Source organism: Melopsittacus undulatus, chromosome 9, assembly GCF_012275295.1.
Source record: "Melopsittacus undulatus isolate bMelUnd1 chromosome 9, bMelUnd1.mat.Z, whole genome shotgun sequence".
Classification (NCBI taxonomy): domain Eukaryota; kingdom Metazoa; phylum Chordata; class Aves; order Psittaciformes; family Psittaculidae; genus Melopsittacus; species Melopsittacus undulatus.
In genome coordinates, this window is record NC_047535.1 from 40950031 (window position 1) to 40975103 (window position 25073).

General features: G+C 57.6%; 1 protein-coding gene across 2 annotated transcripts in view; it reads right to left on the bottom strand.

Moving 5' to 3' along the window:
* The window catches only part of PLXNA1 (plexin A1), a 104387-nt gene extending 89230 nt beyond the window's left edge, over window positions 1–15157 (bottom strand). Inside the window, exons 1-2 of one of the 2 annotated variants that reach the window (XM_034066458.1) lie at window positions 15084–15157; window positions 2876–4218 (exon numbers count right to left, since the gene is read on the bottom strand). In XM_034066458.1, the coding sequence (XP_033922349.1) occupies window positions 2876–4078 (1203 nt within the window). In that variant the 5' untranslated portion in view covers window positions 4079–4218; window positions 15084–15157. Of the gene's footprint in view, window positions 1–2875; window positions 4219–15083 lie in introns of those variants that run through there. The other variant, XM_005142234.3, reaches the window with a different exon arrangement.
* Between the last annotated feature and the right edge of the window lie 9916 nt (window positions 15158–25073).

Genomic DNA, 25073 nt, shown 5'->3' on the forward strand with positions numbered 1-25073 from the left:
GCCTGGTACGCTCCATTAACACCTGCATTTCCCTGGCTGCCCCTGGGCAAGGATTTGGCTTATCCTGGCCCAGTGTGGGCCAGTTTATCACCAGCCATTGCCCTGTGCCAGCAGGCTGGGCAGCAAGCCCCACAGAGGAGTCAGAACTCATTTTCTCCCTGGGGTTCCACAGGGAAAGCTGCTGCCCATTGTCCTGCTGGCTCCAGGCATGGCTCTGCCTGCGCTGCCAACCCAGGGTGAGGATGCTGGGAACCCCAAATCACTCCTTGCTGCAGCACCTGCCCTCTCCCAGCCCTGATACATAGAATCCTAGAGTGGTTTGGGTTGGAAGGGACTATAAAGATCACCTGCTTCCAACCTCCTGCCATGGGCAGGGATACCAACCAGCATGTGGAGCAGATGTGCAGAGCACATCTGGCCATGGACAGCGCAGTCCCTGCAATGCACAGGGCAAGCAAAGAGCCAGGACCCACAGCACTGAATCCCTCACTGAAGCACCACAAGCAGCCAGACCTTGGATGGGCTCAGGAGTGGTTTCGACAGCGGGGCTGGAGCAGGGGGATGGACACGAGGTGCCTCTGCTGTGTGCACAGGTCTGAGCGCATGAGGGGTCTCGCTCCCAAGCCAGCTCCTCTCCCCTTCCCATTGGATCACTGGATCCCAGAAGGGGAGCACAAGGAACAGGAGACAGGAATTTGCTCTGCTCGCCAGCATCGGGAAGGAACCACTGACATCCCCTGAGCTGCTGCCAGGCCTGGCTCCTGGCCTCTCCTCCTGGCTCCAGCACCAGCCCTGAGGGATGAGTATCCCTTAGCCCTGAGGTCTGGGATGCCAGTATGGACCAGCCTCAGCCGCTTCCCACTGCAAAGGAGCAGAGCTGGAGACCTCCTGGGACACTTTCCATATGGATGGGGTGTAAATCCCAAGCAGCTACTGACTTGAGCAATTCCATTCTGCCTCCTCCAAAATCAGACAACAAACAACATGCCCTTTGTTTCCTGGCCAGCCCTCACCACTGAGAGACCCATCACTGCCATGGCCCACCCCAGAGGTGGCTGCATTTCATTAGGGGCACAGAAATTCCTGCCAGGAAGAGGTTACATGCTCCACAGGCTCTGGTTTGGCTTGTGCTCAGCACAGGATGGGGCTGAGAGCTGGACTCACAATCCAGTCCTGCCTTCCCAGCTCTGCTTGGCAGCTGGAGCAGGATGGGACAGAAAACATCACCTGGATCCCACACAAGGGAGGCAGCACCCTCCAACCCAGCCCATTTGAAAGCAGGAGCCATCCTATCACCACACACATCCTTCCATCCTGCGAGAGCCCCAAAAGAGCACCTTGAGATGGATCCACTCACATGGGCTGACCAACAGGACCATGCGTACAGGAAACCTGGAGAGGGGCTTGGGACAAGGATCTGCAAGGACAGGCCAAGGGGAATGGCTTTAACGTGCCCGAGGGGAGACTGAGATGAGCTCTTAGGCAGAAGCTCTTCCCTGTGAGGGTGCTGAGGCGCTGGCACAGGGTGCCCAGAGAAGCTGTGGCTGCCCCATCCCTGGCAGTGTTCAAGGCCAGGTTGGACACAGGGGCTTGGAGCAGCTGCTCCAGTGGAAGGGGTCCCTGCCTGTGGCAGGGGTTGGAGCTGGAGAAGCTTTAAGATCCCTTCTAACCCAAACCATTCCATGATCCCATGATTCTCTCAGTATGAAGCCACCCCCAAAGCACAGGGGTGGCTCCCCAAATGCAGGGAGCACGGTGCTGCCGTGGGGCACCAAGAGAGGCAGTCGGGAATGAGGGAGGAAGCAGCAGCATCTCCTCAGTGGAGCCGGCAGCTGCAGACCCAACAGGCAGCAGGGTAACGATTTCATCCTTTTCCAGCGGAATTCAATTAGTTCAAAGGCAAAATGTGATTTGTGAGCCCGGCGCTCCTGACAGCAGCCCCTTTACTTTGTCAGGCAGCTGTTAGCTGTCTGCTCCGGAGCTGAGGGCAGCACGGTGGCAGGGAAGGCAGATCCGCTCCATAGGGAGCACCAATCCCATCACCAGGCACCCAAAACCATGCTCAGGCAGGGATGGGGGATAACAGCAACAGCAGGAATGTTGGGACCTCCACCAGACCCTCCCAACACACACAATGGCACCCAAATGCCCTCTCTGCCACCTTGCCTGGGGACCACCAGCTGTGATCCCATCACCCAGAGCCACAGCCTCCCTCTGACCACCCATGGGTTAGAATGTGGAGTGGAAAATAACCCAGCACCAGGCAGACGGACACATCTTTGGGGTCAAAAGGGAGCATTCCCTTGGTTTGGAATCACTGCCCTGGGATTCTGCCACTCGCCTCCTGTATCTCTGGATGACCATGCTCAAAACCCACATCATTTACAGCACCTTGCACCCTCTGTCCTCTCCTCCAGCACCCCATGGAGAGGACGTGGTCCCTCCACACTGAGACCAAATCCTACCTGGACTGTCAACCTGTCCACCCTATCCATCAGATCTGCACTGCTCAACCCCACATCCTACTGCTCTCAACCACAGGGTGCCACAACACAGATTCTTACATGCCACGTGCAAGAGACTCCCTGAGGACAGAGCATCCCTCCCAGCCCAACCCACCAACACTTCCCATAGCCATAGTGCATCAGCGTGGGGCCCCTTGCATAGGGCTCTCCTCGGGCACTGATGCAGCCCAAACCCCCTGTGAAGCCACTATCTCCACAAGGAAAGACATTGAGGAATCCACACACCCAGCCCTAAGAGTGCCAATCCTCCCTCCAGGAAAACCCGGAGCAGGGCAGGTCATCAGGAAGGGTCCAGCCACAACCAGCAGCCAGAAACAGCCTGGCTTGGGTAGAGACAAGCAGGAACTTACCGAGTTGATGCAGCCCAGCTCCTTATTCAAGAGCCAGGGCAGCGAGAGCTTCCCTTCCCCTCTGTAGCAGGACTGGATACGCTCCTTGATCTTATCCTTGATCTTCTTCAACGTGAAGAGGCAGAGCACAGACTCCTTGGGAGGCTTAACCCTGTTTTTCTGGCCCTGGGAGAAGATGGTGAAGAGGATATCCTCCCTCTCCGAGATGCCCAGGTACTTGGCCAAAGCCTTGCCAGGCTTGGTCAGGTAGGCATCCTGGATGAGGCGGTACTCGATGCCGTCCTGCACGCAGCCGATGGGGAACTCCACGTAGGAGTAGAACTTGGGGTCATCCACGCAGAGCCGGACAATCTTGGAGGTGAAGAACTGCTCCCCAGTGGAGTCGGGTGAGGTGAGCTGGGTGTCCAGCTGCAGGGTCAGGTAGTACACAAACTGCTCGCTGCTGAAGCTGTAGATGTAGTAGATGTCGAAGGTGGGGAACTTGGAGAGCGTATCCGAGGGGATCTTGAGCTGCGAGGACACAAACTCATCCTGGTAGACAAAGCCGAACATCTCTGCGTTCTCCTCGTTGGCCATCAGCTTGCGGCTGGACAGGGTGGGGAAGTACTCCGACTTCCCATCAATGGGCGTCCCAATGAAGAGCTTGTTCTGCCCGTTCAGCACCTCGATGATGACCCCAGACATGGTGCCCGACTCGTTCACACTGGAGAGGTAGTGCTCCTTGCGGTGGTGGGGCTCACCCAGCTTGAAGAGGTCATCGAGCCGCAGGAACTGGCAGATCCCTTGGGATGCGCTGCCGCAGGCAATGAGCCGGTTCCCCGAGTAGTCCACCAGCAGCAGCTTGTTCACGTTGTTGGTGGTGACCAGCCCGTGCGGGCAGGATTGGACGCTGGGCGGAGGGTAACACTTCTCATTGTCCTCCACGGGGCCCGTCACGTGTGTCCGCAGGAGCGTGAGGTTGTTGGAGAGCTTGTAGATCCGATTGACAGCCCCCACGTAGACCTCCCCGGTTTTGTTGTGGACCACCAAGTGCGTCAAGCTCCAGTCTGAAACCGGGAAAGTCCTAAAGGGAGACTTGGGGCTGCCTTCCGCCAGCGGTAGCCAGGTGCTCCCCAAGAGCAGCAAGGTCCAAACGTGGATGGACAAGTGGTGCTTGAGCCAAAGGAGCCGCATCGCAGCAGCCTCGCATCCAGCCGAGGCCATGCCCAAACCCAGCCACAAAATAAATAGAAACAAACCCAAATTAAGGGGAAAGGGAGGCAGGAGCTAACGGGACACAGTCTCCTCTGCTTCCACTGCGCTCCGCATTCAGGGTATCGTGAGCACGGCCGCTCCGGTCAGCCCTAGAGGGAGAAAGACAAGGAGAAAAGGATTAGGAGGCTTTCCCACACCGTGTCAAGCCCATTCCACCCACCCCAGAGGAAGACTGTCCCAGGTGCAGGGACCAAAGGAGCCCGTGAGATGCTAAGGATGCCAGCAGGAGCCCAGCAATGCTCTTTAGCACACCTACAGCATACAAACACCTCAGCAGGGCAATGCGGGCCCTGACCTGGTTTTAGGACCACCAGCAGCACCCAAGTGTTATCCAGGGATGGCTCCTAACAAGCCTTGATAGGAGCCTCCTGCCCCTGCACTGGGAGCGGATGCAAAGACCCAGTTTGAAGCAAGCCCAGCCCAAGCCTTACACAGAGGAGGGTCTTGAGAGCACATTTTAAAGGAGCTGAGCACCCTGGCACGCTGCCTGCTGTCCCCATCACCTGCCTGATAAAGGTGATAAAACCCAGGAGGAGGAGCAGGCATTTACATACATTAGGGAATGCAGGGGCAGCACCAGGCAGTTGGTTCAAGGGGCTCCAGAGGGATGAGGAGGCACACGCAGGGAGGATGCAGAGCTCTACACTCAGCATGGGGCCAGCCAAAAGCCCACAGCAGTGTGACCACTGCATCCAGCAGTGGGGAGGAGATGGCCATGGGCAGACAACACAGCTCTGCTCTCCGTGTGTGCCTCAGTTACACCCCATCCATGTCTTCTCTATCCCAATCCACAAACACCCTGGGGTTGTGCAAACCCCGCCACCAGCACACAGCGCATCCCACCAACACCATCACAACCCAGCCACGCAGGGTGGGATCATCGCTCTCAAGATCCGTGACCAGGACAAGAGCTCATCCCCAGTTCTCCAACACTGAGACCAAAGCCAAGAGCCACAAAGACCTGTGGGTACAAAGACAACCAAAGCACGAAGCCACCAGTCCTGGAAATCACCATTAAACTCATGTGCCAAAAGGAAAGGAGCAGGTGATGGAGGTGAAAACAGGAGCTCAGTGCAGGAGCATTGTCCCGTTGGAGCATTGTCCTACCAGGATGTGTGAGCAGGACAGGGAAGTCACTTTCTCAATGCTATTCTATGATTCACCGCTTCTATTTCAGGAAGCAGGCAAGAGCTGCTGCCACAAAGCAGTGCTAGAAAGCCCAACAGGAGATTCCCAAATTAACGTAGGGAATTACTACTCGGGAGCTGGAAGGAGAGCAAAGAGAGGCAGAGCTGGGGTGAGCTGAGAGCAGAGAGATGACACTGCAGAGCTCCTCTGAGACTTCTGCTCCTAAATAGACTTCAGCAGCAGCATCTCGCCCTAGTGACCTGACACAGCGGTGGGTCTGTCCAGCTTAAACCATGAGCAGTGACTATTACAGAGACACAGCAGGAATGCTTTGCTTGTCTGCTCTCCTCAGGATTCCTGAGGCTGGGATGGAATCAAAGCCGGGTTTGAGCCCTCAGCTCCATGCCCATGGGAGCAGCCTGGGAGGAGCAGCACAGGGAACAAAGGGCATTTCCGTCCCATCACACAACCTCCAACCCCCATGGAGAGGTCACAGCAAGGCTAACAGCAGAGCAGCTCCTCTGCTTGAACCCACACAGCATCCAAACCCCATAGAGCTGCACACATGGAGCATCTTATCCCAGAAGAACCCGGCCCTGGACCACCGAGAGCCACCAGGAAGCCAGACCTGCACCACTGCAGTCCTAATGCATGGAAAACCCTGAGCAGACACCGTGGAGCCAAGCCCAGCCCTAAACCAGGCTGCAATAAAGTAATACACCCCAGAATGGATGTATGTGTGCCAATTGGGAGAGCAGGACCGAAACTACACCCTGTTAGGCTACCTGGGCAGCAAGGGTTGCAGTGCAGAGCATCCCCACACAGGGCCACGCTATGGGGAGACAGCCCCACGGGCTTGTATTTTGCTTTCCATGCACACAGATGCATTCAGGAAACCTGCCATCATAAACAAACCTGGCACCAAACCCATCCCAGCTCCTTCCATCCCACACCAGAGAGGATGCTTGCTCACAGTTCACCTTGGAAGTGGCCATGCAGAGCCAGTCGCAGCATGACCTGGATGAGGCTGCCCACAGCCAACACAGGCTCCAGCTTCCAGAGAGCTTTCCAGTCAAAAAGCCATGGACATGGCCCACAAATGCCTGCATCCCACTTGGTCACTGTCAAAGAGGTGACAAGAGGCTGCAGCATTCATCCCCTGAGGCTGTGAGCTTCCAGGTCCTGCTTCCCAGCCAGGAACCTGGGTTTGGGATGGGAGAGCATGCTTTGGAAAGATAATCATCACTTTTGATAGCAGAAAGCAGTACTGGGATGGAAAAAACAACCTCAAAAGGCAAAGACTGGACAGGGCTTTAAGGACCACTCATCCAGGCAGTGATGGATGCCAGGTCAGCACAGGCTGCTGGGCTACAGAGCACCAGCCCTAGTGCTAACAGCTGGAGCCAGGGTTTAAAACATGCTGGTGAGCACAGAGGTGCACATCTGGCACCCACAGACCCACCTGCAGTGCCCATTCCTGCATCACCCAGACCCTGGCTGGGACGCATCACTATTGGTGCTGTCCTCCACTATGCATCATCTCAAGAGCAGCCCCACACATTACCGGAATCCCAGGTGGGTTTGCACCCCAAGGTTAGGGAAAGCATCACTGGACTCAGGGAGAAGCTGCTCTCAAACAGCGGGATAAGGCTGCAAACTACCCCAAGAGCCTTACAGCCCCACACTCTGCGAGGGAGGCTGGAAGAGGGAAGCAATGGGATTGAAACCCCCCATACAACCACCCCAAAAAGGGGAAACAGCATCTGATGGGTCTTTACCTGCAGCATCTCCGAGTCCCTTGCTGCTTTCAGCAATAGGAAACATCCAGGAAGGGACCCGGCTCCATTATCCAAACCCACGAGCTGCAGAGCTGCCAGTAATTAGTGATGGGGAGAGTGCAGCTATTCCGAGGGAGAAGAAAACCACCGGAGAGCCGGCCTCACCGTGCAGATGGTGTATTTTTAGGTTCCTCTGCCTGGGAAAAGCCTCGGCAACAATGAGGAAAGCCTGGTGGTGGGCCGAGTTAGAGCTGCGCTCTATATGCAATCCTCTGCAACAGGGCTAAACTTTAACTCCTTCCTTCATCACACAGTCACTAAAATCCCTCTGGCTGCAGAATTGCCCTAGCAAGTGAGTTAAATCCTTACCAATCTTATCCCTGTTCTGAACCGCACCCTGATGAAATCAATGGGAAGCTCTGGAGCTGCCCTGCTCCAATCTCCATTGTTATCATCTCCATCAGGAGTATCTTCAGCATACCCCAGGCTCCTGCCATCCCCCCCCAGGGCTGAGGACCCCATCCACTGCAGCACAGCAGCTCCCACTCCTGCCATGCAAGGCTCTTTTGGGCAAGGAATCCAACCTTTTCTGTCTTGAGAAACAAGACAAGGAGAAGCAGCCACCTACTGCCCAAGGGGTTCAAGCAGCAGCTTGACCCTCAGCAAAAACAGGGCATAAAAGAACAAGGAACAAGGAAATTAAATAGCATTTCTCGAGCACACAATTCCCCTTCTCCGGTCCTCCAGGAGATGTCACATCATGCCAAGGAGAACAGCTTTGGAGCCACCGATGCACAGCCCATGGGTGACCATCCATCCACACAGGACATAGGTTGCTGCCTCCCCATCCTGCTCCTGGAAGGCTGTCCATCAGGGTACATCTCCACACCCCAAACCCCTCTGCGCCTCTCAGCACACCAAGACCCTCACCCATGGGGCCAGGATCCCAGCTATGGGGCTGTCTTCCCACTGCCAGCACCCAGGCCAGCTCGAGGCTTTGACCCCAGACTGATGTGGGTATTGCAACCTCAACCATCACCATTTAACATCGTTTTATCCCCAGCTTTGGAGCAAAGAAGCCCAGATCACATCCCCTGAAGGTCACCTTCCAGCTTGGCTTTGCCACAGACCCTGGTTCTCCCACCCCATCAGCCCATTGCCCTATATAAACATCCCAAAAATGCATCCCTGCTGGCAGAGGTCACCTCATCCAACTGGACCTGCAGAGATCCAGCAGCTCACCCAGCACCCAGCTCTCCCAAGAGCCAACAGGGAAGTCCAACTGGAGCTCCTCTGCCTTTGCGCTCCCCCCACATCCCAGAGGGAATCCAGGAGCTCCCAGGGAGTGCTGCTGCAGGGGGATTCCTGCTGGACCCACTCTGCCCCCAGCAAAGGGAGGTGGCTCTGGGCTGGTTTGATCCTGGCTGAGCAATTCCCATGCTCCCGCGGCCCCATGCTGACACCAGCGCTCGTGCCATCACGTGCTGAGCCGCTGCTGGAGTCAGGACTGAATAGAACAGACCACAAAGCTTCTCCAAACAAGGTCTCCCCGGATAAACCCCAAGCCATGTCCTGCTTTTCCTTCCCCCAAACCTCCGTTGCTTCCCTCTTTGCTGTCCCCAGCACCGCAGCTGGAATAGGCTCAGCTTCCTCTGTGGAAGTCCCGGCTTTATTTGCCCAAGGTGGAGGTGACCCAGGAGCAGGGTGACAGCCAGAGAGGCACCAAAGGCTCACTCAGCAGTGGGACGGGCACAGGGGGAAGGGGAAGGACCCAAAAGCTTCCCCACAGCAACAGCACCAAGGGGAAACTGCTCCTAGAGGACACCAGGAGCTTCATCTGCAGCACAGCGGGTGCAGGGCATCCGGTCAAACCAGATTCCAGGTAGAGGAGAGAGTGGAGCAAGGCTGCTTCTATCCCTGCACATCCTAGGTGCAGCCCTGGGGGGGCACAAAGGGCAGAGACCCCCAACCCAATCGATGCAATGGGGCTGCTCATTCACCGCACAGCCAAAAGCAGGTGTCTGCCTGCCTGCACCTCTGCCAGAGCAGCCCACATGACCCCATGGATGGTGGCTGCAGCGAGTGCCATCACCCCGCAGAGAGCCAGGAAAGCCCAGACACATCCCACCCGGAGCCCTGGTGCAAGCCAACACATGCCCCTGGCACGGCACATCCCTCCCTCCCGCCTCTCCCCATGCAGGCACGAGGCTGTGCCGAGCAGGACCTCTCGGCGTGTGCCGCATCCCCACGGGCACCGCTGCCGTGCCGGTAATGGGGAATAGCCACGGGTGGAAGCCGGGACCGCCTGCGGCGTCACGGGCTCGGCTCCCTTCGGAAGCGGCGCTGCCTTCCTGCCTCCCTCCTCCCCCATTGCTTCTCGATGACATCAGCCTGAAAAACAGGTTCCCGACTTCAGAAGGGCTCATCGGGCCAACTGTGGTCCCGCTCAGATGCCAGGATTCCATGTCCTCCCCCTTGATTCCAGGGAGGATGTCGCCATCCAGGAGCCAGAGCCGGAGATAAGCGGGCGGGCAGGGACCCTGATGGCATTGCCAGCACTTCTAGGAATAAAAGCCACGGGGGAGATGGGGGTGGAGGGAGCACGGTGCTGGGGAATGGATGTTAAATACCTCACAGGCTCACGGCCCAGCAATGCCACTGCTCCGGTACCAGGCACACAACCCAGGGCAAACCCCAACACTCACCCCCCCCCCCCCGAGACCACCACCGCATCCTCAAGCTGGCCATAGGACTTCCCACCACCCAGCAAAGCATCACGAGGGCCACAAGCCTGGCCATGGACCAGCGCTGCAGCACATCCTGCCCACGGGCCAAGCCCCAGGGCTATTTATAAACCGCTCCTAAAATATTCCTGGGTTTTCCTGTTCCCCTGCCGAAGCTCCGGGTCTGCACAGGAAAGCGCAGAGCAAACAGCTCGCTGCCATCACAATTACCTGCGATGTTATCGGCAGCTCCAACTCAGCATCTGCAGGAGGAAACGTGGTTTTCACATCGGTGTCATTCCAAACACGAGCCCAGCCTTCCTGCCAGCATGCCCAAAGGGGTCAGAACCCGCTGGCACTGACACAACAGCTCCTGGATATGGAGAGCTACATCATGCAGGATATGACCCCCCCCCACCTCAACACAAGCACCGATGGGAATCTGCCTCTCCTCTCACTAGGGATTTACTTCTGCAAGAGGCTGAATGCTTTGACACACAAGCAGTCGCTTCACTGAGCATATAAAAGGACTTCCAGGGTTCCTACAACATTGGGATTTGCCTAGAGGAGGGTAGCACCAGTTGTGTTCGGTGCCTTGGAAAGGATCGGGCCCCGGACACAATCAGCACTAACCCAGTGCATTCCAGGATGATGAGCATCCCATCCAGCTTCCTGATAACGATGGGAAACCAGCCCTGCTCCCAACCCCTCACGCACCGGACCACAGCTCTGCTCCAGAACTCCCCGGAAAACACAAATCACTCAGCATTTATCAGTTCAAAACAGCCGTGCAATTAGCAAGGGTTCTTTTTCCCTTCCCTCCAATATAATTATATACATTTTAATGCAATTCCCACCCCTGTATTTTGTACATTAACAGTAGGGAAGTGAGAGGCTTGATTTTCCTTGGCTTCTCCTTTCTGAAAATAATAGTGTGTTGCAAAACAGCTCCAACAGAAGGGTTTATCTTCACCAAAGAGGGGAACAGATGGAAAACAGGAAGGGAAAGGAGGGATCTCCCGAAGGGAAAGCAGGGATTACAGTGCCTCTGCACGCTGCCCTCACCCTACACATACAGATACCTGGAAACCATGCCCGACAGCAGGGGCAGGACTCGGAATCAGCCTCAGGCTCTGTCCTCCAGTGATGGAAAGGGAAACCAAATGAGATGGTCACCAGTTACTCACCCCCCGAAGCCGGGGTCATTAGCTGGATTAAAGTTCCCGATAGCAAAGTGCAATTGGATTACTGCTGCTCCTGGCTCTCCGTGCCAAGTCGGTCAGTGCATTGCGGGTTGTTGGACATAGGGAGGTGGGTGCTGAGCCCCAGGGCTGATCCACAGGCTATGAAGGAGGAGAGATGGGGAGGAGACCCCATCACCAATGTGTCCCCAGTGCCACGCAGCCCATTCTCAGCACCAGCCATGCTCTGAGCTCTCACCCTGGCACTTTCTCCAGTGAAATCCCTACAAGCTCAGCTCAAGGAGCAAAGAGGATATCCTGCCAGGGCTCGCACCAGGCACCGCATTGACCCCGATAACAAATCTCCATGGATCAGGCAGCTCACAAGACACAGCACCCATGGGGCAGAGCCAGACTCAGCCCCCATCAGCACCAAGCCATCCCACACCTTAGGGACAGACTGGTCACCTAAAACAGCCCACCTTGTGCCATGCGAGGAGGCTTCAGCAGAGCACAAAGAGCAAAAGTGCTGGTGCAGTATGAGCCCCAGGGTTTAGACACCAAGTTCTCCTCCAGACACAAACATCCCAGCCCACCAGCAACAAGAAGGAGTTCTGCCAAGCCTCAGCTAAAGGGAAAATAAACTCAAATGTTTTTAATTCAGGGGTTTAAGCGGTGGTTTCCGCATGGAACAAGGGCTGGAAGCAGCCACGGGTGCAGGATGCTCAGGGAAGCAAGGCAAAGCAGGACATTGCTCCAACAAGCCATGCATTTTGGGGAGGCAAACCATGTCTGCCCATCCCTGGTGTGGAAGCCATCAGATTTCTTTATGTATTGGTTGGAGCTTTTCTCCTCCATGGATGCACAAGCACTTGCTCAAACATGGCTTCCAACACAGCTGGAGGACCGTACTGGGGTATCTACATGGCTTCCATGCTGCATCCTGGCCTGGACCAAGAGGTTGTGGTCAGACTGTGTTGGAGCCCTTGCATTTTCACCACACAACCATCTGGCTGTAGAGGGATGCTCCCCATAGCACTGCCTAGAACATGTCATGGGCTGCAGCCAGGGGAGCAGCTGCTTGTGTCCAGCCTGAAGCCAAACCAGCCGCCCCAACACTGGATGGTGGTAAATGCTCACTCCTGCTCATTTCACATGGAGCCACTTGCTGGTAACAGGGGTCCCAGGCCAAATCCAGGAGAGGTACAGGATCATGGGCCATGCTGAACCCAGCTCCCCATCACTTGTGATTCCCAGCCCCACACATATGGCACATCACCAAGCCATTCACCAGTCAAATACTGAATGGGAGCCCTCTGCCCATTGGTTTCTTCATAGTCTCTAATGACACAGTTTGGACGAGACATCAATGAGTCACAGAGAGCAGGAACCGAAGGTCTCCATACAGAAATCACACCAGGCAAGAACAACACCAAACCTGAGCCTGCAGGCAGCAAGGACGGCACGTGGGCATTAGGGTGACCTATGCCCACCTCCCCATGACTGCACAGAGGAGTGAGCATCACCTCCACCACCTTGGCTCTCCCAAGATCCACCTCCCTTCTATTGTGCCAGGGGTGCCAAAAACCACGATGGACACTTCACAAGCCACAGCACCAAAGAGAAAGCCATTGCAATGGGCCCAGCGATGCTCCCAGCAAGGCTCCCCATGTTTGCAGGGAGCCGGCACCAGGCATTCCCGCTCCAATATTCCCACCTCAGGACCAAACCCAGCTCGTGGCAGTGGTCAGCGGTACAGCCAGGAGCAGGGGCAGGCACAACAAAGGCCCTGACCATTGCTCAGCCTGGAGAATAAACACGCACGAGTTTCCATCATTAACCCCGATCCCAAAACCCGGATCCTTCCCTTTCCTTAAGCACGGTAAAAGCACCGAAACCAAGGGCCTGGCGTGACACCGACCCCGGGAGCGGGGCCGGGGCTGCGGAGGAGCGGAGCCAGCCCCGCCAGCGCGCACCAGCGCCGCTGCATCTCCCGCTGCCATTCCAGCTCCGGCCAAACGGCGCTGGGCTGGAGCCGAGTCGAGAGGAGTTTGTTTGTCTCTGGCTCTGCCTCGCACGGAGCAGGGCTTTGTGCACCGAGGATCTTCCCCTCGGCTCCGTGCGCAGCCCCGGTGCACGCCTCCGCTCCGCAACCGATCCGATGCTTCCATTAGAGGAGAAATAAGCCAAGAGGGGAGGGGGAAAAACCCCTCTCACCGGTGCCGCTGGCACCGCAGCTTCCATCGTGAGGGCACCATCTGCAGCAAGCCCCAGGAGCGGGAGGCAGCCCCTCGGGAAGCGGCGCATCCAGGCTCCCGGAGGAGCGGCACCGGCTCGCACGCCCCGTGGGGTGTTCTGAATGCAAACTTCCTCACCAGCCTTCCCTCCCGGCCCCGTGCTGCCGCACCGCTGCCAGCGCCGGCATCCACCGGCACCCGCAGCCTGCACCTTCCCCTCGCTCCACAAACCATCCGCGCATCCCTGCCCCACTCCTCCTCCTCGGCTCCTCCAACCTTTCCACCCCGTTTGGTCACCGATGTCTCGAAAGAGAGACCTCGAGTCACTCATTTTACCCACAGAGTACATACAAAAGACCCTGAGATTGTTCAGGAAGCAATTAGCCGCCGTTCAGAGGAAAACGGTGTTTTTAAATGGATAACCTTTGGTGCAGGCAGGAGCCTCGGCTCCTCTCTTTGCTTCCCCCACCTCTCCCATTCTTCGCAGCCGCACACAAAAGACAATAATAGAATAAAACCCCATAAAGAAATCCAGCGAAAGGCAGGCGATTGCCCCCGGCACAGCCCTCGCTCAGCAAACAGGGATCCTCTCCCAGCCGCAGCAGCGGCAGCTCGGGAAGGCAGCTCCTCTGCCCAACTTTTCTCCCCTCCGTGTCCCAGAGCAGACGAGAAGGATCATGAATATCCATCCATCCCCCCCGCCGCCGTTAGCAGGTTTCTGCTTTTGTTTTGTCCTCCCCAAAGCAGGAGGAAGGGGGGAGCGAACAAGTGAGGTTAATGCCTGTCTTTTCTCTCCCATCCATCTCCGCCTTAACCAGTGACCTCCGTGTTAAGCCCTGTTTACACCCCGGCCCCATCCCCTGGCTCCCCCAGGCAGGGGCAGAAGGCACAATTTCCCTTCAAGGAAGGCAAGGGAAAAGAAGGGGTTTCGGGATTTATCTCGGCACGCCACAGAGATGTGCTTTTACAGATCCCTCCCCGCTCGCACGCCGGAGCTGCCGTGTGCGTTTGCAGGGCAGAAATGGGAAAGGGAGAGGGGAAAGGGACACTGAATGTGCACCCAGCTTCATTTCCCACCTTCCCCGTCGATACCGGAGCTGGCACCGGAGCACAGCCCCGCAGCCTCGCTGCGAGAGGTGCCCGATCACAACAGCCGCGATAAGCACGGAGGCGATGGCAGCCGCCCCGCACAGCGCCTGCCTCTCCGGGCGAGCACGACCCAGTCCCCCCGCAGCCACACCGCATCGCTCCGCCGGCTGCGCTGGGGGGGGGGGGGGAACGGCGGCTCTGCGGGTGTCGGGGCGAGGAGCCCAGCCCGGTGCCGCGCCCCGACGGGATGCGGGGATGGCAGCGGGGATGGAGGCACAGCAGCGCGGATATGGGGCAGGGCGGGTGCGGGGACCCGGAGCCCCGTCAGGGCTGCGCCCCGCTCACGCCTCCAGCGCTACCGGACTCGGGTGGGTCCCCGCGGTGCGGCACCGAGGAAGCAAACCCCGGCGCTGCCCCGGGCGGCTCCGGCCCCCACCTGCCCGGAGCCCGGAGCCCCGACGGCAGCCGCGTGCGGGGGTAACGCCACGGGCTCGGTCCCCGCCGCGGTTTTTGTCCCCACAGCGGGAGGCGGCTCCCGCGGCCGCGCTCCCGGAGCCGCGGGCGCAATGCGGGGCTGGCCCCGGGCGGCAGCAGCGCGGCCCCGACCCGGCCCAGCCCGGCGGCCGCGGCCCCTCCGCGCACACACACACACACACACACCCCTCCTCCTCCTCCTCCTCCTCTCGCTGCCCTGCCCGGGCCGGCCCCGCTTCTCCTCCGCCGCCTGATTTTTGGGTGAAAACCACGAAGAAACGGGCGCATTTTTATCCAACCGAAGGGAAAGGCGCGCGGAGCAAAGTTCCACCCCGGTTACTCACGGCTCCGCTCCCCGCTCGCCTCCGCCGTGCCAGCCATAATCGCATTCCACACCGCGCCGCCCGCCGGGGCCCCTCCGCCGCCGCCTCCTCCTCCCGCTGCCGCCGCTGCTGCTCCTCGTCTTCTTCCTCCTCCTCCTCCTCCTCCTCCTCCTCCTCCTCCCTCCGCCGCCTCCTCGCTCCCGCCGCCGCCGCCGCTGTCCCGCATGAATGGGACGGCGGCGCGAGACCCCCGCCGGAACGCCGCCCGCCTCAGCGCGCGCCCCCGCCGCCCCAGCGCGCGCGCACGCACGCACTCGCGCACGGCGCCCCGCACGCGGGCGCGCGCACGAGGGAGGGACGGGGGGGGGAGAGAGAGCGCGCGCCGCCGCCTCCAGGGGGCGCCAGAAAGGAGAAGTGGGCGGAGCCTTCAACCCCTCCCCTTGTCCCGCCTTAAAAGGGCGATGCCGCCTTAAAGGGGGAAGCTTTAAAGCGGCCGCACCGAACGATCCCCGCAGCACCCCCTGCAACGCGAAGGGGCTGTGGGGCAGAGCCGTGGGGCAGGGACCCACCAGGGAGAGGAACAGAGGGGAGGGTCCTCTCTGTCCCCGCGGCAGGGCTGCGCTCCCCAGGGATGTCTGCTCAGCATCACCCCAATGGCACCGCATCCGCTTCAATGAAATAGGGGGAACGTAATAAAATCCATTAGGAAACGATCAGTTGGGGGCTGAGATGCTGGCTCTTTAAGCACGCTCGGTGCCAGCCACTTGTGTCACCTTCATCCACCACCCCTAAACCCTCTCCCGTGCTTCTCCCTCTTCCCATGCAGGCCTTGGATGCTCCCTGCCTGCCCCAGCACAGCACAGCCCAGGGGAAGGGTCCTGCCTGTTTGTGATGCGCCATCACCTCTCAGTTGGGAAGGGACCTTTGCAAGGACCTACAGAAACAAATCCAGAGTTTACAACTGGGACCTCCATGGGTTTCATGAGGGATTTGGGGATGAAAACGGAAAGAGCGGCTCTATCCCGACCTGTCCACCAGGTGATGGAGCTGCAGGTCCTTTGGGAGACGATATAGGAGAGCAGGAGGCTCCTGGTGAATGAAGAATCAAAGTGGCCCTTGGAGGCTCCAGCAGGGGTAGGAGGGAGGATGGAGGGGGGAAAGAGGTGCTGTGGCCGAGTACAACAGCAGAGATGCTCTTTCCCTCCAGCACCTCAAAGCTCACACCTTGTGCAAAGCCCACCTGAGAGCAAAGCTGGGATCCCTGTGCCTGGGATAACAGGGTCCATCCCACATAAACAGGGATTTCTCCTCTATTGTCCCCCCTCTCTGCCCTCCCCAGCATCCATCTCCGGGAGGAGCCGGGAGCAGGCACATCCCATGGGATGCAGTGTCGGAGCTGCCGCTCTCCCACCTCTTGTTTGTGCACAGACACACATGGGGCCAGACTTAAAAGCTTTCGAGACAGAGGGGAAGAGAAGAAAGCAGCGAGCTCTGCCAGGGTTTGGATCGCTTCCCTCCATTGAAAGAAACCCTTCAGTTTCCCCTCACTCCCTGCTTCCAAGAGAGTGAATTCAGTGAATTCCCTTCACATTGAATCCTTGTCAGATACCCACATCCAAGGAGGCAGCAGCTCCTTTCTCTCAGGGGAGTTACCAGGGGAGCAAAACCTCTTACACCTATAAAGAAGGAAGAGATCTTCAATCTCCCACCACCACTTTCAAACCTGCTTTGTCCCAGTAAGGACACATCGGTCCCATGGCTTCCATTTCCTAGGCAAGGGGAAAGGGATGAATCCTTCCTCCCAGCTTTGTCCATAGGAAGGAGACTGGAGTGGGGTGGTTTTGCTGAAGGATGGATTATCACCATCCATGGGAATGAGGGAAATGAAGGTGATGGAGTGAGCAAAGGGCAGGTGCCCCGGCTGTGGATGCATCACCAGCCCCTTTGTGAGCCACCAAGAGGCGTCCAGCCCCAAGAGAGGGGAATGAGACAGCAAGAAATCCGAAGCATCCCCTGTGCCCGGAGCACAGCACAGGGCCAGGGAGCGACCTGAAAGGGGATTGTCCTAGGTGGGAATCATCTATCCCTCATGGGAAGCAGCCCCATGCCCGCAGTGTCCCGCAGATCTCATGGCGCTGGTCCGATGTCTCACCCATGCCCATGCCCGCGGGCACTGGGACACGCTTGTCACTCCCATGTCTGCCCCCAGGCTCTGGGCACCTCACCCCTGCAGAGACCCCCTCGTTATGTCAGGAATGGGGCCCTTTTATCCCTCCTCCCATGGGGCTGCAATGGCTCCGTTCATCCCTGCGCATCCTCATCCGCCCTTCGTTCCGTGCCCCGAGGGCAGCGCCGTGAATGGCACCTCAAAAGCTCCGCGCTCAGCGGGGGGCTGGAGGAGGCAGAGGATGGGGCTGGTGGCAGCTGGACCCAAAGCTCATAGGCTAAAAGCTGACTCAGCACTTCCCCCCCCCAAATCCCATAGAGAGGGCTCTAAAAGCAGCCTGGCATCTCCTTTGTTAAGAAAGAACCTCACTGGGAGAGGATCAGGTGGCTGGAGAGAGCCTGCAGAGATTGGAAGCTCTTCTGCTCCACTCACTGGTTAACCCAGCCCGGGTGCTGAGGCACTGAAAGGAATCCGGTAAATCCATGGTTTTCCAACTGTTTGTAAGGTTTTGGCTGCTAAAAATTCCTGCTAAGAGGCAGAGCCCTGCACGGGGCACCCGGGTCCTCAGCAGGAGCCACCCCCCTTGCTCATCACCCAAAATGAACCCCCCCGGACCAGAAGCCATGGTTTGAACCTCCTGTGCTGAGCAGTGATGTGCAGGGATGAGATGAACCCAGCGCCCTCATCCAGGGGCCTTTTGGGATGTGAAACCTGTAGAGAGCAACCTGCACCCCAAAACGTGGAATTTGGGGACCCTCACACCCAAACTCTGCCACTCAACTGATCCCATGGGATTCTCCAAGGGTTCCTGGACTCCAGGAGGGGATCAGCTCTGCCCAGTGTCACCAATGGGGTCTCTTTCCCTCCTCCCATCCCCAGCAATGTGTTTTCCAACCAGGCCCCGGAACAGACGGGCTGGGGAGGCAGCGCTGGGTCCATCTGAGGGGTTGTCAAAGTTTTCCAGGAGGTGTCAGCAGCTCTTTAAGCTTCTTGACAGCCGGGATAACAACCGGTGCCTGCGGAGCCCCGGGGCTCCGAGGTGGAATTCAAACAGGGAACGCATTGGGCTATTTTTCCTGCTTGTGTTCCTGGAACGGGGAATTCAAGGCCCCAGTGAGCAGGCAGCAGCGTTTGAATTACAGCAAGAACCTGCCCCCAGCCAGGGCAAATGGTCTGCAGGCAAAGCAAGGCTGCCGGGAAGGGGATTGGGAAGAAGGGGTACGGGAGCATCCTTGTGTCCACAGCCTGACACACCAGCAGCAATGCACCCTTTGGTTGGGGGGCTGGGACTGTAGGAGGTGCTCTGGGGGCTTGGAGCCTGTGGCAGGGGTTGGAAGTGGATGAGCTTTAAGGTCCCTTCCAACACAAACCCGGCTGGGATTCCATGACCCTGCCAGGCCTGGAGCAGGAGGTCTGGGACACGCAGCTGCAATGGGAGAGCACAAACACCCTATGGGACACCTCGCGCTGCTCTTCAAGCTGATCCCATCTCCCTAAAGCCCTCCCTGCCCCGTCGGCTCCATCCGGCAGCCACAGCCGTGCGTACACCAGCGCTTCCCGATGGGCAGGGACGTCCTGCAGAGATCCCCCCTGGCCATACCTGCTCCTGCTGAGCTCCTTCCCGGCTCCATCCCTGCCCTGTGACTCACAGCATCGCTTAATGAGCAGGAAGCTGATGCAGGCACCTGACAGCTCCTCTGAGAAACCAGCGTTTCATGTTGGCTGCCCCGGGGCTGCTCGGCAGGAGCGGCTCCTCTCCATATTGATATCCCTTCATCCAGGCCGTCACGCTGCCAGCTCATCCCTCCCAGGCCTCACAGTGCCAGGGAAAGCAGCTCCCGGAGCCTGATCCCACCTCTGCAGCCGCTCAGGAGTCCGGGACCGCTTTGTGGGGTCCCCCTGAGGAAATCAGGCAGCTCCCGGTGAGCCAAACCCCAGCATCCCCACACAGAGGGCATCGAACACAGGCTTCAAATCAGGGCAGCTTTAAAGGTGGGAATGAAAGTCACTGTCTGAGCCCCCAGGTCCATGGGCTCTGCCACCATGGATATGGTATCACCACCCCACCGGGACCCCCGGATGCAGCTGCTGTGATTTATTACAGGGGGTAGAAGGCTGTGGTGCCATCACCAGCATGTTTAGTGCCTTGGATGCTGGGCTGGGTGTGCAGGGGGTTACCTGGGGTGGGCTGAGGTTTGAGCCAGTCCTGCAGAGGAAAAGGCAGCACAGGCTGTTCTGATGGTTTGTGGGATAAAGGGATCAATGCAAAAGGAGTTAACTCAGAAGCCTAATAGTTGAGGGCTGAATAGCAACCTGAGGTCAGGTTGGCAGAGCATCCCCTCTGTGTCCTTCAGAGCACCCTTCATCCGTCTCCATCACCAAGTGCCCCTCTGCTGCTTGCTCCCTCCTCCTCAAGCCCTCCTTCACCAGCGCCAGCTGAGGACCACTCTCACATCCACCTCTTCCCTCGCCATCAGGGTGACATGTGTCATCATCCATTCCCAAAGGCTTCCTGCTCCTCCACCAGCGCCAGGAGGGGAGATGCTGTGCTCAGCGAAGGACAAGCAGAGGGTGCAGTGGTCTGAGAGCATCCCCCTCCCATTACGTGCATGGGGAGAAGATGGAAAATGAGCCACTTAAGACCCGATGATGCATCAACAAAACCAAACCCAGGCTATGTGCACCAGGCTACATATACCCAGGTAACACCCCTGCTCCTTTTCACATCAGTGGAAAGATCAACACCAAACCCTTTGGTGGCTCAGAAATCCATCTCCATCACATGGAACAAGTGGCTGGCCACGAGACACCCCAGGGTCCCTTCCCTTTCTCCAGTACCCATGTAAAATTAACGTGGACAAGGCAGAAGCTGCTGTAAATAATGCATCCGTGGTGCATGACACGGCTTCGGGAGCACATTCCCATTGTCTGCTCTCGCTTACGGAAACCCAGCCCTGCCTGTGTCATTAAAAATGCATCCTGGGTTCAGCTCATCCTGCTCGGCGGCTGTGCTCCTGTCTCCTGCTCTGGTCAGTCCCATGCAGCCCCATGCTGCCATGAGCCAGGACCATCCACACATCAGCACTGGGTGCTCTCCATCCCTGTGCTCCTCTCTGCTAGACCCCACAGCATCCTCTGCACTTATAAAGGATGCTGATGGGAATTGCTAAGCCCCAGCAGCCGATAGCATCATCTCCCCATCCTATTGAATTCTCCCTAGTTCCCTCTGTCCGGCCTTCATCCTTCCCTTGTTCACATCCTGCATCTCCAACCCACTCTCAGCCTGCTGTTGGCTGGGTGTTAACAGTCATTGGGAGCTAAGCTGGGATTCCCTATGGCATCCTGCGCCTGGCTGGATAGCAGTGAGGCAACCATGGGCTGAGGCATCCTGTTTGCTCTGCATCTTCACTGCATCTTCACTCTGCAGTGCCCAAGGCTGGCATCCCGCACAGCTCCTGGCAGGCACTGCAGGGAGCTGAATTCACGCTTGGTGGCTGGGGGTGAGGAGGAGAGGCCCTATTCAGTGCTCCCATTCCTTCCCCAGGCCATGACCAGTGCATCTGCACCCATCCCTGCAAGGATGGATGGGTGCTCCCATCCCGACCGGTGGCAGAGCCATCAGACCACGCTCAGCCTATCCCTGCCTGTTGACTGACCACAAGCACTTGAGACCACAGCAAAGCCTGGACCAGAGCATCACCCACAGCGTAGAACATTCATCCCTCTGCTCACTGCATCCGCCTCCTTGGAAAGTGCTGAGCCACCAGATGGAGGGAAACTGTGGGATGGGATGGGATGAGCTCCAGCATCACTCGGACACACGGACACCAACCCACAGCCCTGCGCCCACCCTGGAAGCTGCCTGGATCCTCCACATTCCCCCTCACCGCAGGAGCTCCTGGGAGATAACACATGCCTGCGACATTAGCAATTAAGGAACATTAATTATAATAATAATAATTATCACAAAATAGCATTTTTATGGCACAATATTATGCTGAAGGATTTACAACATACTGAATCATGAAGTTCGTAATTAAAGTTATTTTAGTTTCTAATTTCACTTTAATTCTATTCCAATAAAAGATGTGATAAATATACCTTCACAAAAAATGCAGGAACCACATTACTTAAGTCAATTTCCCTGCATAGGGATGTTCTGTTGCAGCACAGGGATCCCTCCAGGAGCATCACAAACCTCAGCGAGGAAGCAGTGTCCGGCCTTGTGAGATTCCAAGCTCCGGGCAGCAGGATGATCGCATCCTGAAGGCATCCACAGCCTCTTGGCTTCAGCTCCTTGGCCATGAGCCCTCCTGAGACGGTTCTGGAGGTCACCATGGTCCTGCTGCTGGTGGGATGGGAGGAAGAGGAGAGCCTGGTATCCATGAGGCAGTTTCCCAGGAAGAGCCGAGCTGGGTTTATTCTCATCCTGGCATCACCACAATGGGTGTAATGCCGCCTGGATGGAGCAGGGATGTTTCCCTCTGGATTAGACTCCAGTCCATGCACCCCTAACAGTGCACACTTGAGAATGCAGAGAAAAGACCCAAATCCCAGTATTCCCAGGATACTGGGATACTTCCTCTCCTCCAACTTCTTTTCCATGAGAAAACGATTGACTTATTCCCTGTGAGGGTGCTGAGGCGCTGGCACAGGGTGCCCGGAGAAGCTGCAGCTGCCCAATCCCTGGCAGTGTTCAAGGCCAGGTTGGACACAGGGAATGCAGAGGAATCCTGGCTGGAGCAGCATCCCCCCCACACCACGAGGGATGCAGCATCCCAGAAGGGGTTTGGTACCATGAGCTGGTGGCACAGACAGCACCAAGTCCCCCTCAGCCACACCAAGCACTTCCCGAGGAGCTCCTCTTCCCTGTTCCCCATCCCTGTTTCTACTTCTTACAAACCTATCCAATCTGGAACACCAGGAGTGGTCCTTCCTTCCCATAAGGATGTGCCAGAAATCCTGGGAAGCCTGGCTGCTGGCCTGCCTATGAGGATGCACCTAGGAAGGGGTTCACCATCCTTAGGAAGCGTAAGAAGGTGCCTGCTCCCAGTGCACATCCCGGTGCCCGAAGGGAGAGCTGGAAGCTGGGGAACAAAAGCAACCCCATCCAAAGCCTGTTTATAGGAGAAGTTTAGGGAGTGATGAGTGAAAGACAGCGAATGATGCATCATATGCTCAGTGCCAGGGAGGATGCTCAGAATTAAAGTCCTCAAACATGAAAAGAACCAACATTTAATAAGGCAGTTAATGCATGTCATTGAAATGTCACTTCATTCTTGGAAGTGTATATTTTTTGAGGTTTAATAACCATGTAATTGAGGCATCTTTTCTATAGTTAAACCTTGGCAAATATGTTTTTCATAATTAGCTGGTATTTATTTAACATGCAATAACCATCCCATTACATTTAATGACTTCAATTAATAGGTACAGAGGGGCCTTTTTTAATGTCAATATGTGTCTTAAAGAGGTTCCCGATGCAGGGCCACGAGGAAGCTCAGCTACCTGGAGGTGCCCACCATGTGCCTGGGCTGTGCCATGGGTCCCCACTGCGGGAATAGGGACCAGGGGGGAGCCCCCATCAGGGATGCTGCATGTCCCAGCCAGGATTGGGGTGCACAAGGCATCAGGCACTCCATAGGGATCCCTGCCCATCCATGCTGGCATCTCCTCAGCCCCATCACTGGGAGCAAGGGGTGAGGCTGAAGAGCAGTGAAGAGGAGAGGCTCAGCCCCATGAATTATCAGCAGTAAATGAGCTCCTTTAACAAACCACCCAGTGAGGAGCTATTGACCTGTGTGCAATAAAGCCCAGCAGGGCTCTGTGTGTGCTCTGGGCTATGGAACCCCACATGTAGGGGAGGAACCCCCCATGGTGCACATCAGCTCCACCACCCAGCACCTCCATGGCCCAGGGCAGGGCTTTGCACCTCTTGCACCGCAGAGGCTGTCCCTGTGACCCGAGCGCAGGCAGGACCCCCAGATGAACCCCAGTGCTCCCAGTGCCCCATGGCCACACACCCGTCCCATCTCACACCGGCTGTGGGTACCAGCTCAGGTCACATCCACCTCTCTTGCACACTGGGAGTGCTCACTGCAGCCAGAGCATCCTGGGGAGGCAGCCCCCAGCTCTGCACTGTTTTCCAGCTGTCCTAAGTCAGGACAAGGCTCAAGAGACATTAAATGTCGAAAGCAAGGGCTCATAGGCTGGGTTTGTACCTCTGGATGGGCTGGGTTCACAGCATCCCAGAGTGGTTTACACTCCTTGAGCTCCAACCAGGACACAGAGTGAGGTCCCAGAGTGCTGACAGCCTCCATCAGCATGAACCCTGCCTGTGCTCACCCACCCCATGAGGCAGCAAGACCCAGCAGTGACCAGTGAACCTCATTTCATGGTGGCATCGGTATCAAGGGACCCCACTGGTGCTGTGATGAGGCCACCAAGAGCTGGCCCCATCCCTGCAGGGCTGGACCGGTGGTTTCTGGGGTTGGAGGACCCCCACTGCTGCCTCCTACCTGCACTCACTGGGGTGGCCTGGGTGGGATGGGGAGGAGCCGATGGGGTTATTTAGTGCCCGGACCCAGGCACAGATGCCCGGTGGTGAAGCACCCACCTGGAGCAGGCTCCTGGCTGATGTGGCATCAATTACCCAGGGAATGGGGATGGAGGACAGGCGGCTGCAATGGGTGGCCCCATGCAGGAGCCCAGCACATGCAATTAATCCTCATAAGCAGCCTGATGGGGAGAGGGGCACAGGGGCTGCTCCTGCAGTGGGGTCCCCTCCTCCATGTGTACCCCTCCTTCCCCAGTGTCCTCCTTTCCTTGCTTCCCATCCCACCTCTGTCCCCTGTCCTGCCTCTCCCTTGCTGTCCTGGTTTCCTCCTGCCCCTCTCCATCCTTTCTTCCCACTTCTCCCGCTCCAGAGATGCTCTTCCCATGCCTAAAGCAAGGCTGAGGCTGGTCCCTGCCTGCTGAGCTCAGCTCCTGGTGGGTTCCCAGGATCCCCTATGATGGGGCAGCCACAGGGACTTGGGCATCCCATGCCACAGGATGGGGCTTGGAGCACCCTGCTCCAGTGGAAGGTGTCCCTGCCCATGGCAGGGGCTGGAGCTGGAGGAGCTTTAAGCTCCCTTCCACCCAAACCAGGCTGGGACTCAATGATAAACCCAAGACGTTCTAAGCCACAAGGCCACCGCCAGAGCCCGGACCTGCACTGCTGCACCCCAGCCCATGGGGACACCGGGGACACGAGGCTCTGTGGGCAGGAGCAGAGCAGGGCTCACAGGGACACCTCATCCCCAGCCTGACATCCCTGGAGTGAGCAAATGCCACTGCTCACACAGCAGATGGCAAAGCCTAAGGGAGGGAGGGGAGTGGGGCCCCCATCAGCACCCCCAGCCACCGCCTGAGCTCTGTGCATCCCTCTCAGGGCTGGGAGCCAGCGCTGGGCTCCCAGGCTCTCCCTCCCCAGCTCCAGGCATCCCCATGGACACCCCCCCGGGAGCAAGGGACCAAGCCCGGCCTCCTGTCCGCAGCGCCCGCATCCAGGTCTGTCAGCCACCGCTCCCATAGGATGCATTGGGCTGAACCAAAGCAGGGCCTTGATTTGAAAGGATATAATAACCCTGGAATGAATAAATAAATAAATAAGTGACAAGCCCGAGCACAAATCTGCTTTTAAATTCAAATGTGCAATATGGCCCAGAGCCTTGGAGCCAGAAGGAAACTACAGATCTGGGCAAGGAAACAGGGAATGTTTCACTTCAGCTCTGTCCAAGCCGTCAGGATTTACAAAGCCGTGAGGGAGGTGGGGAGAACAGAGTGTTGCTCCCCATGGAATT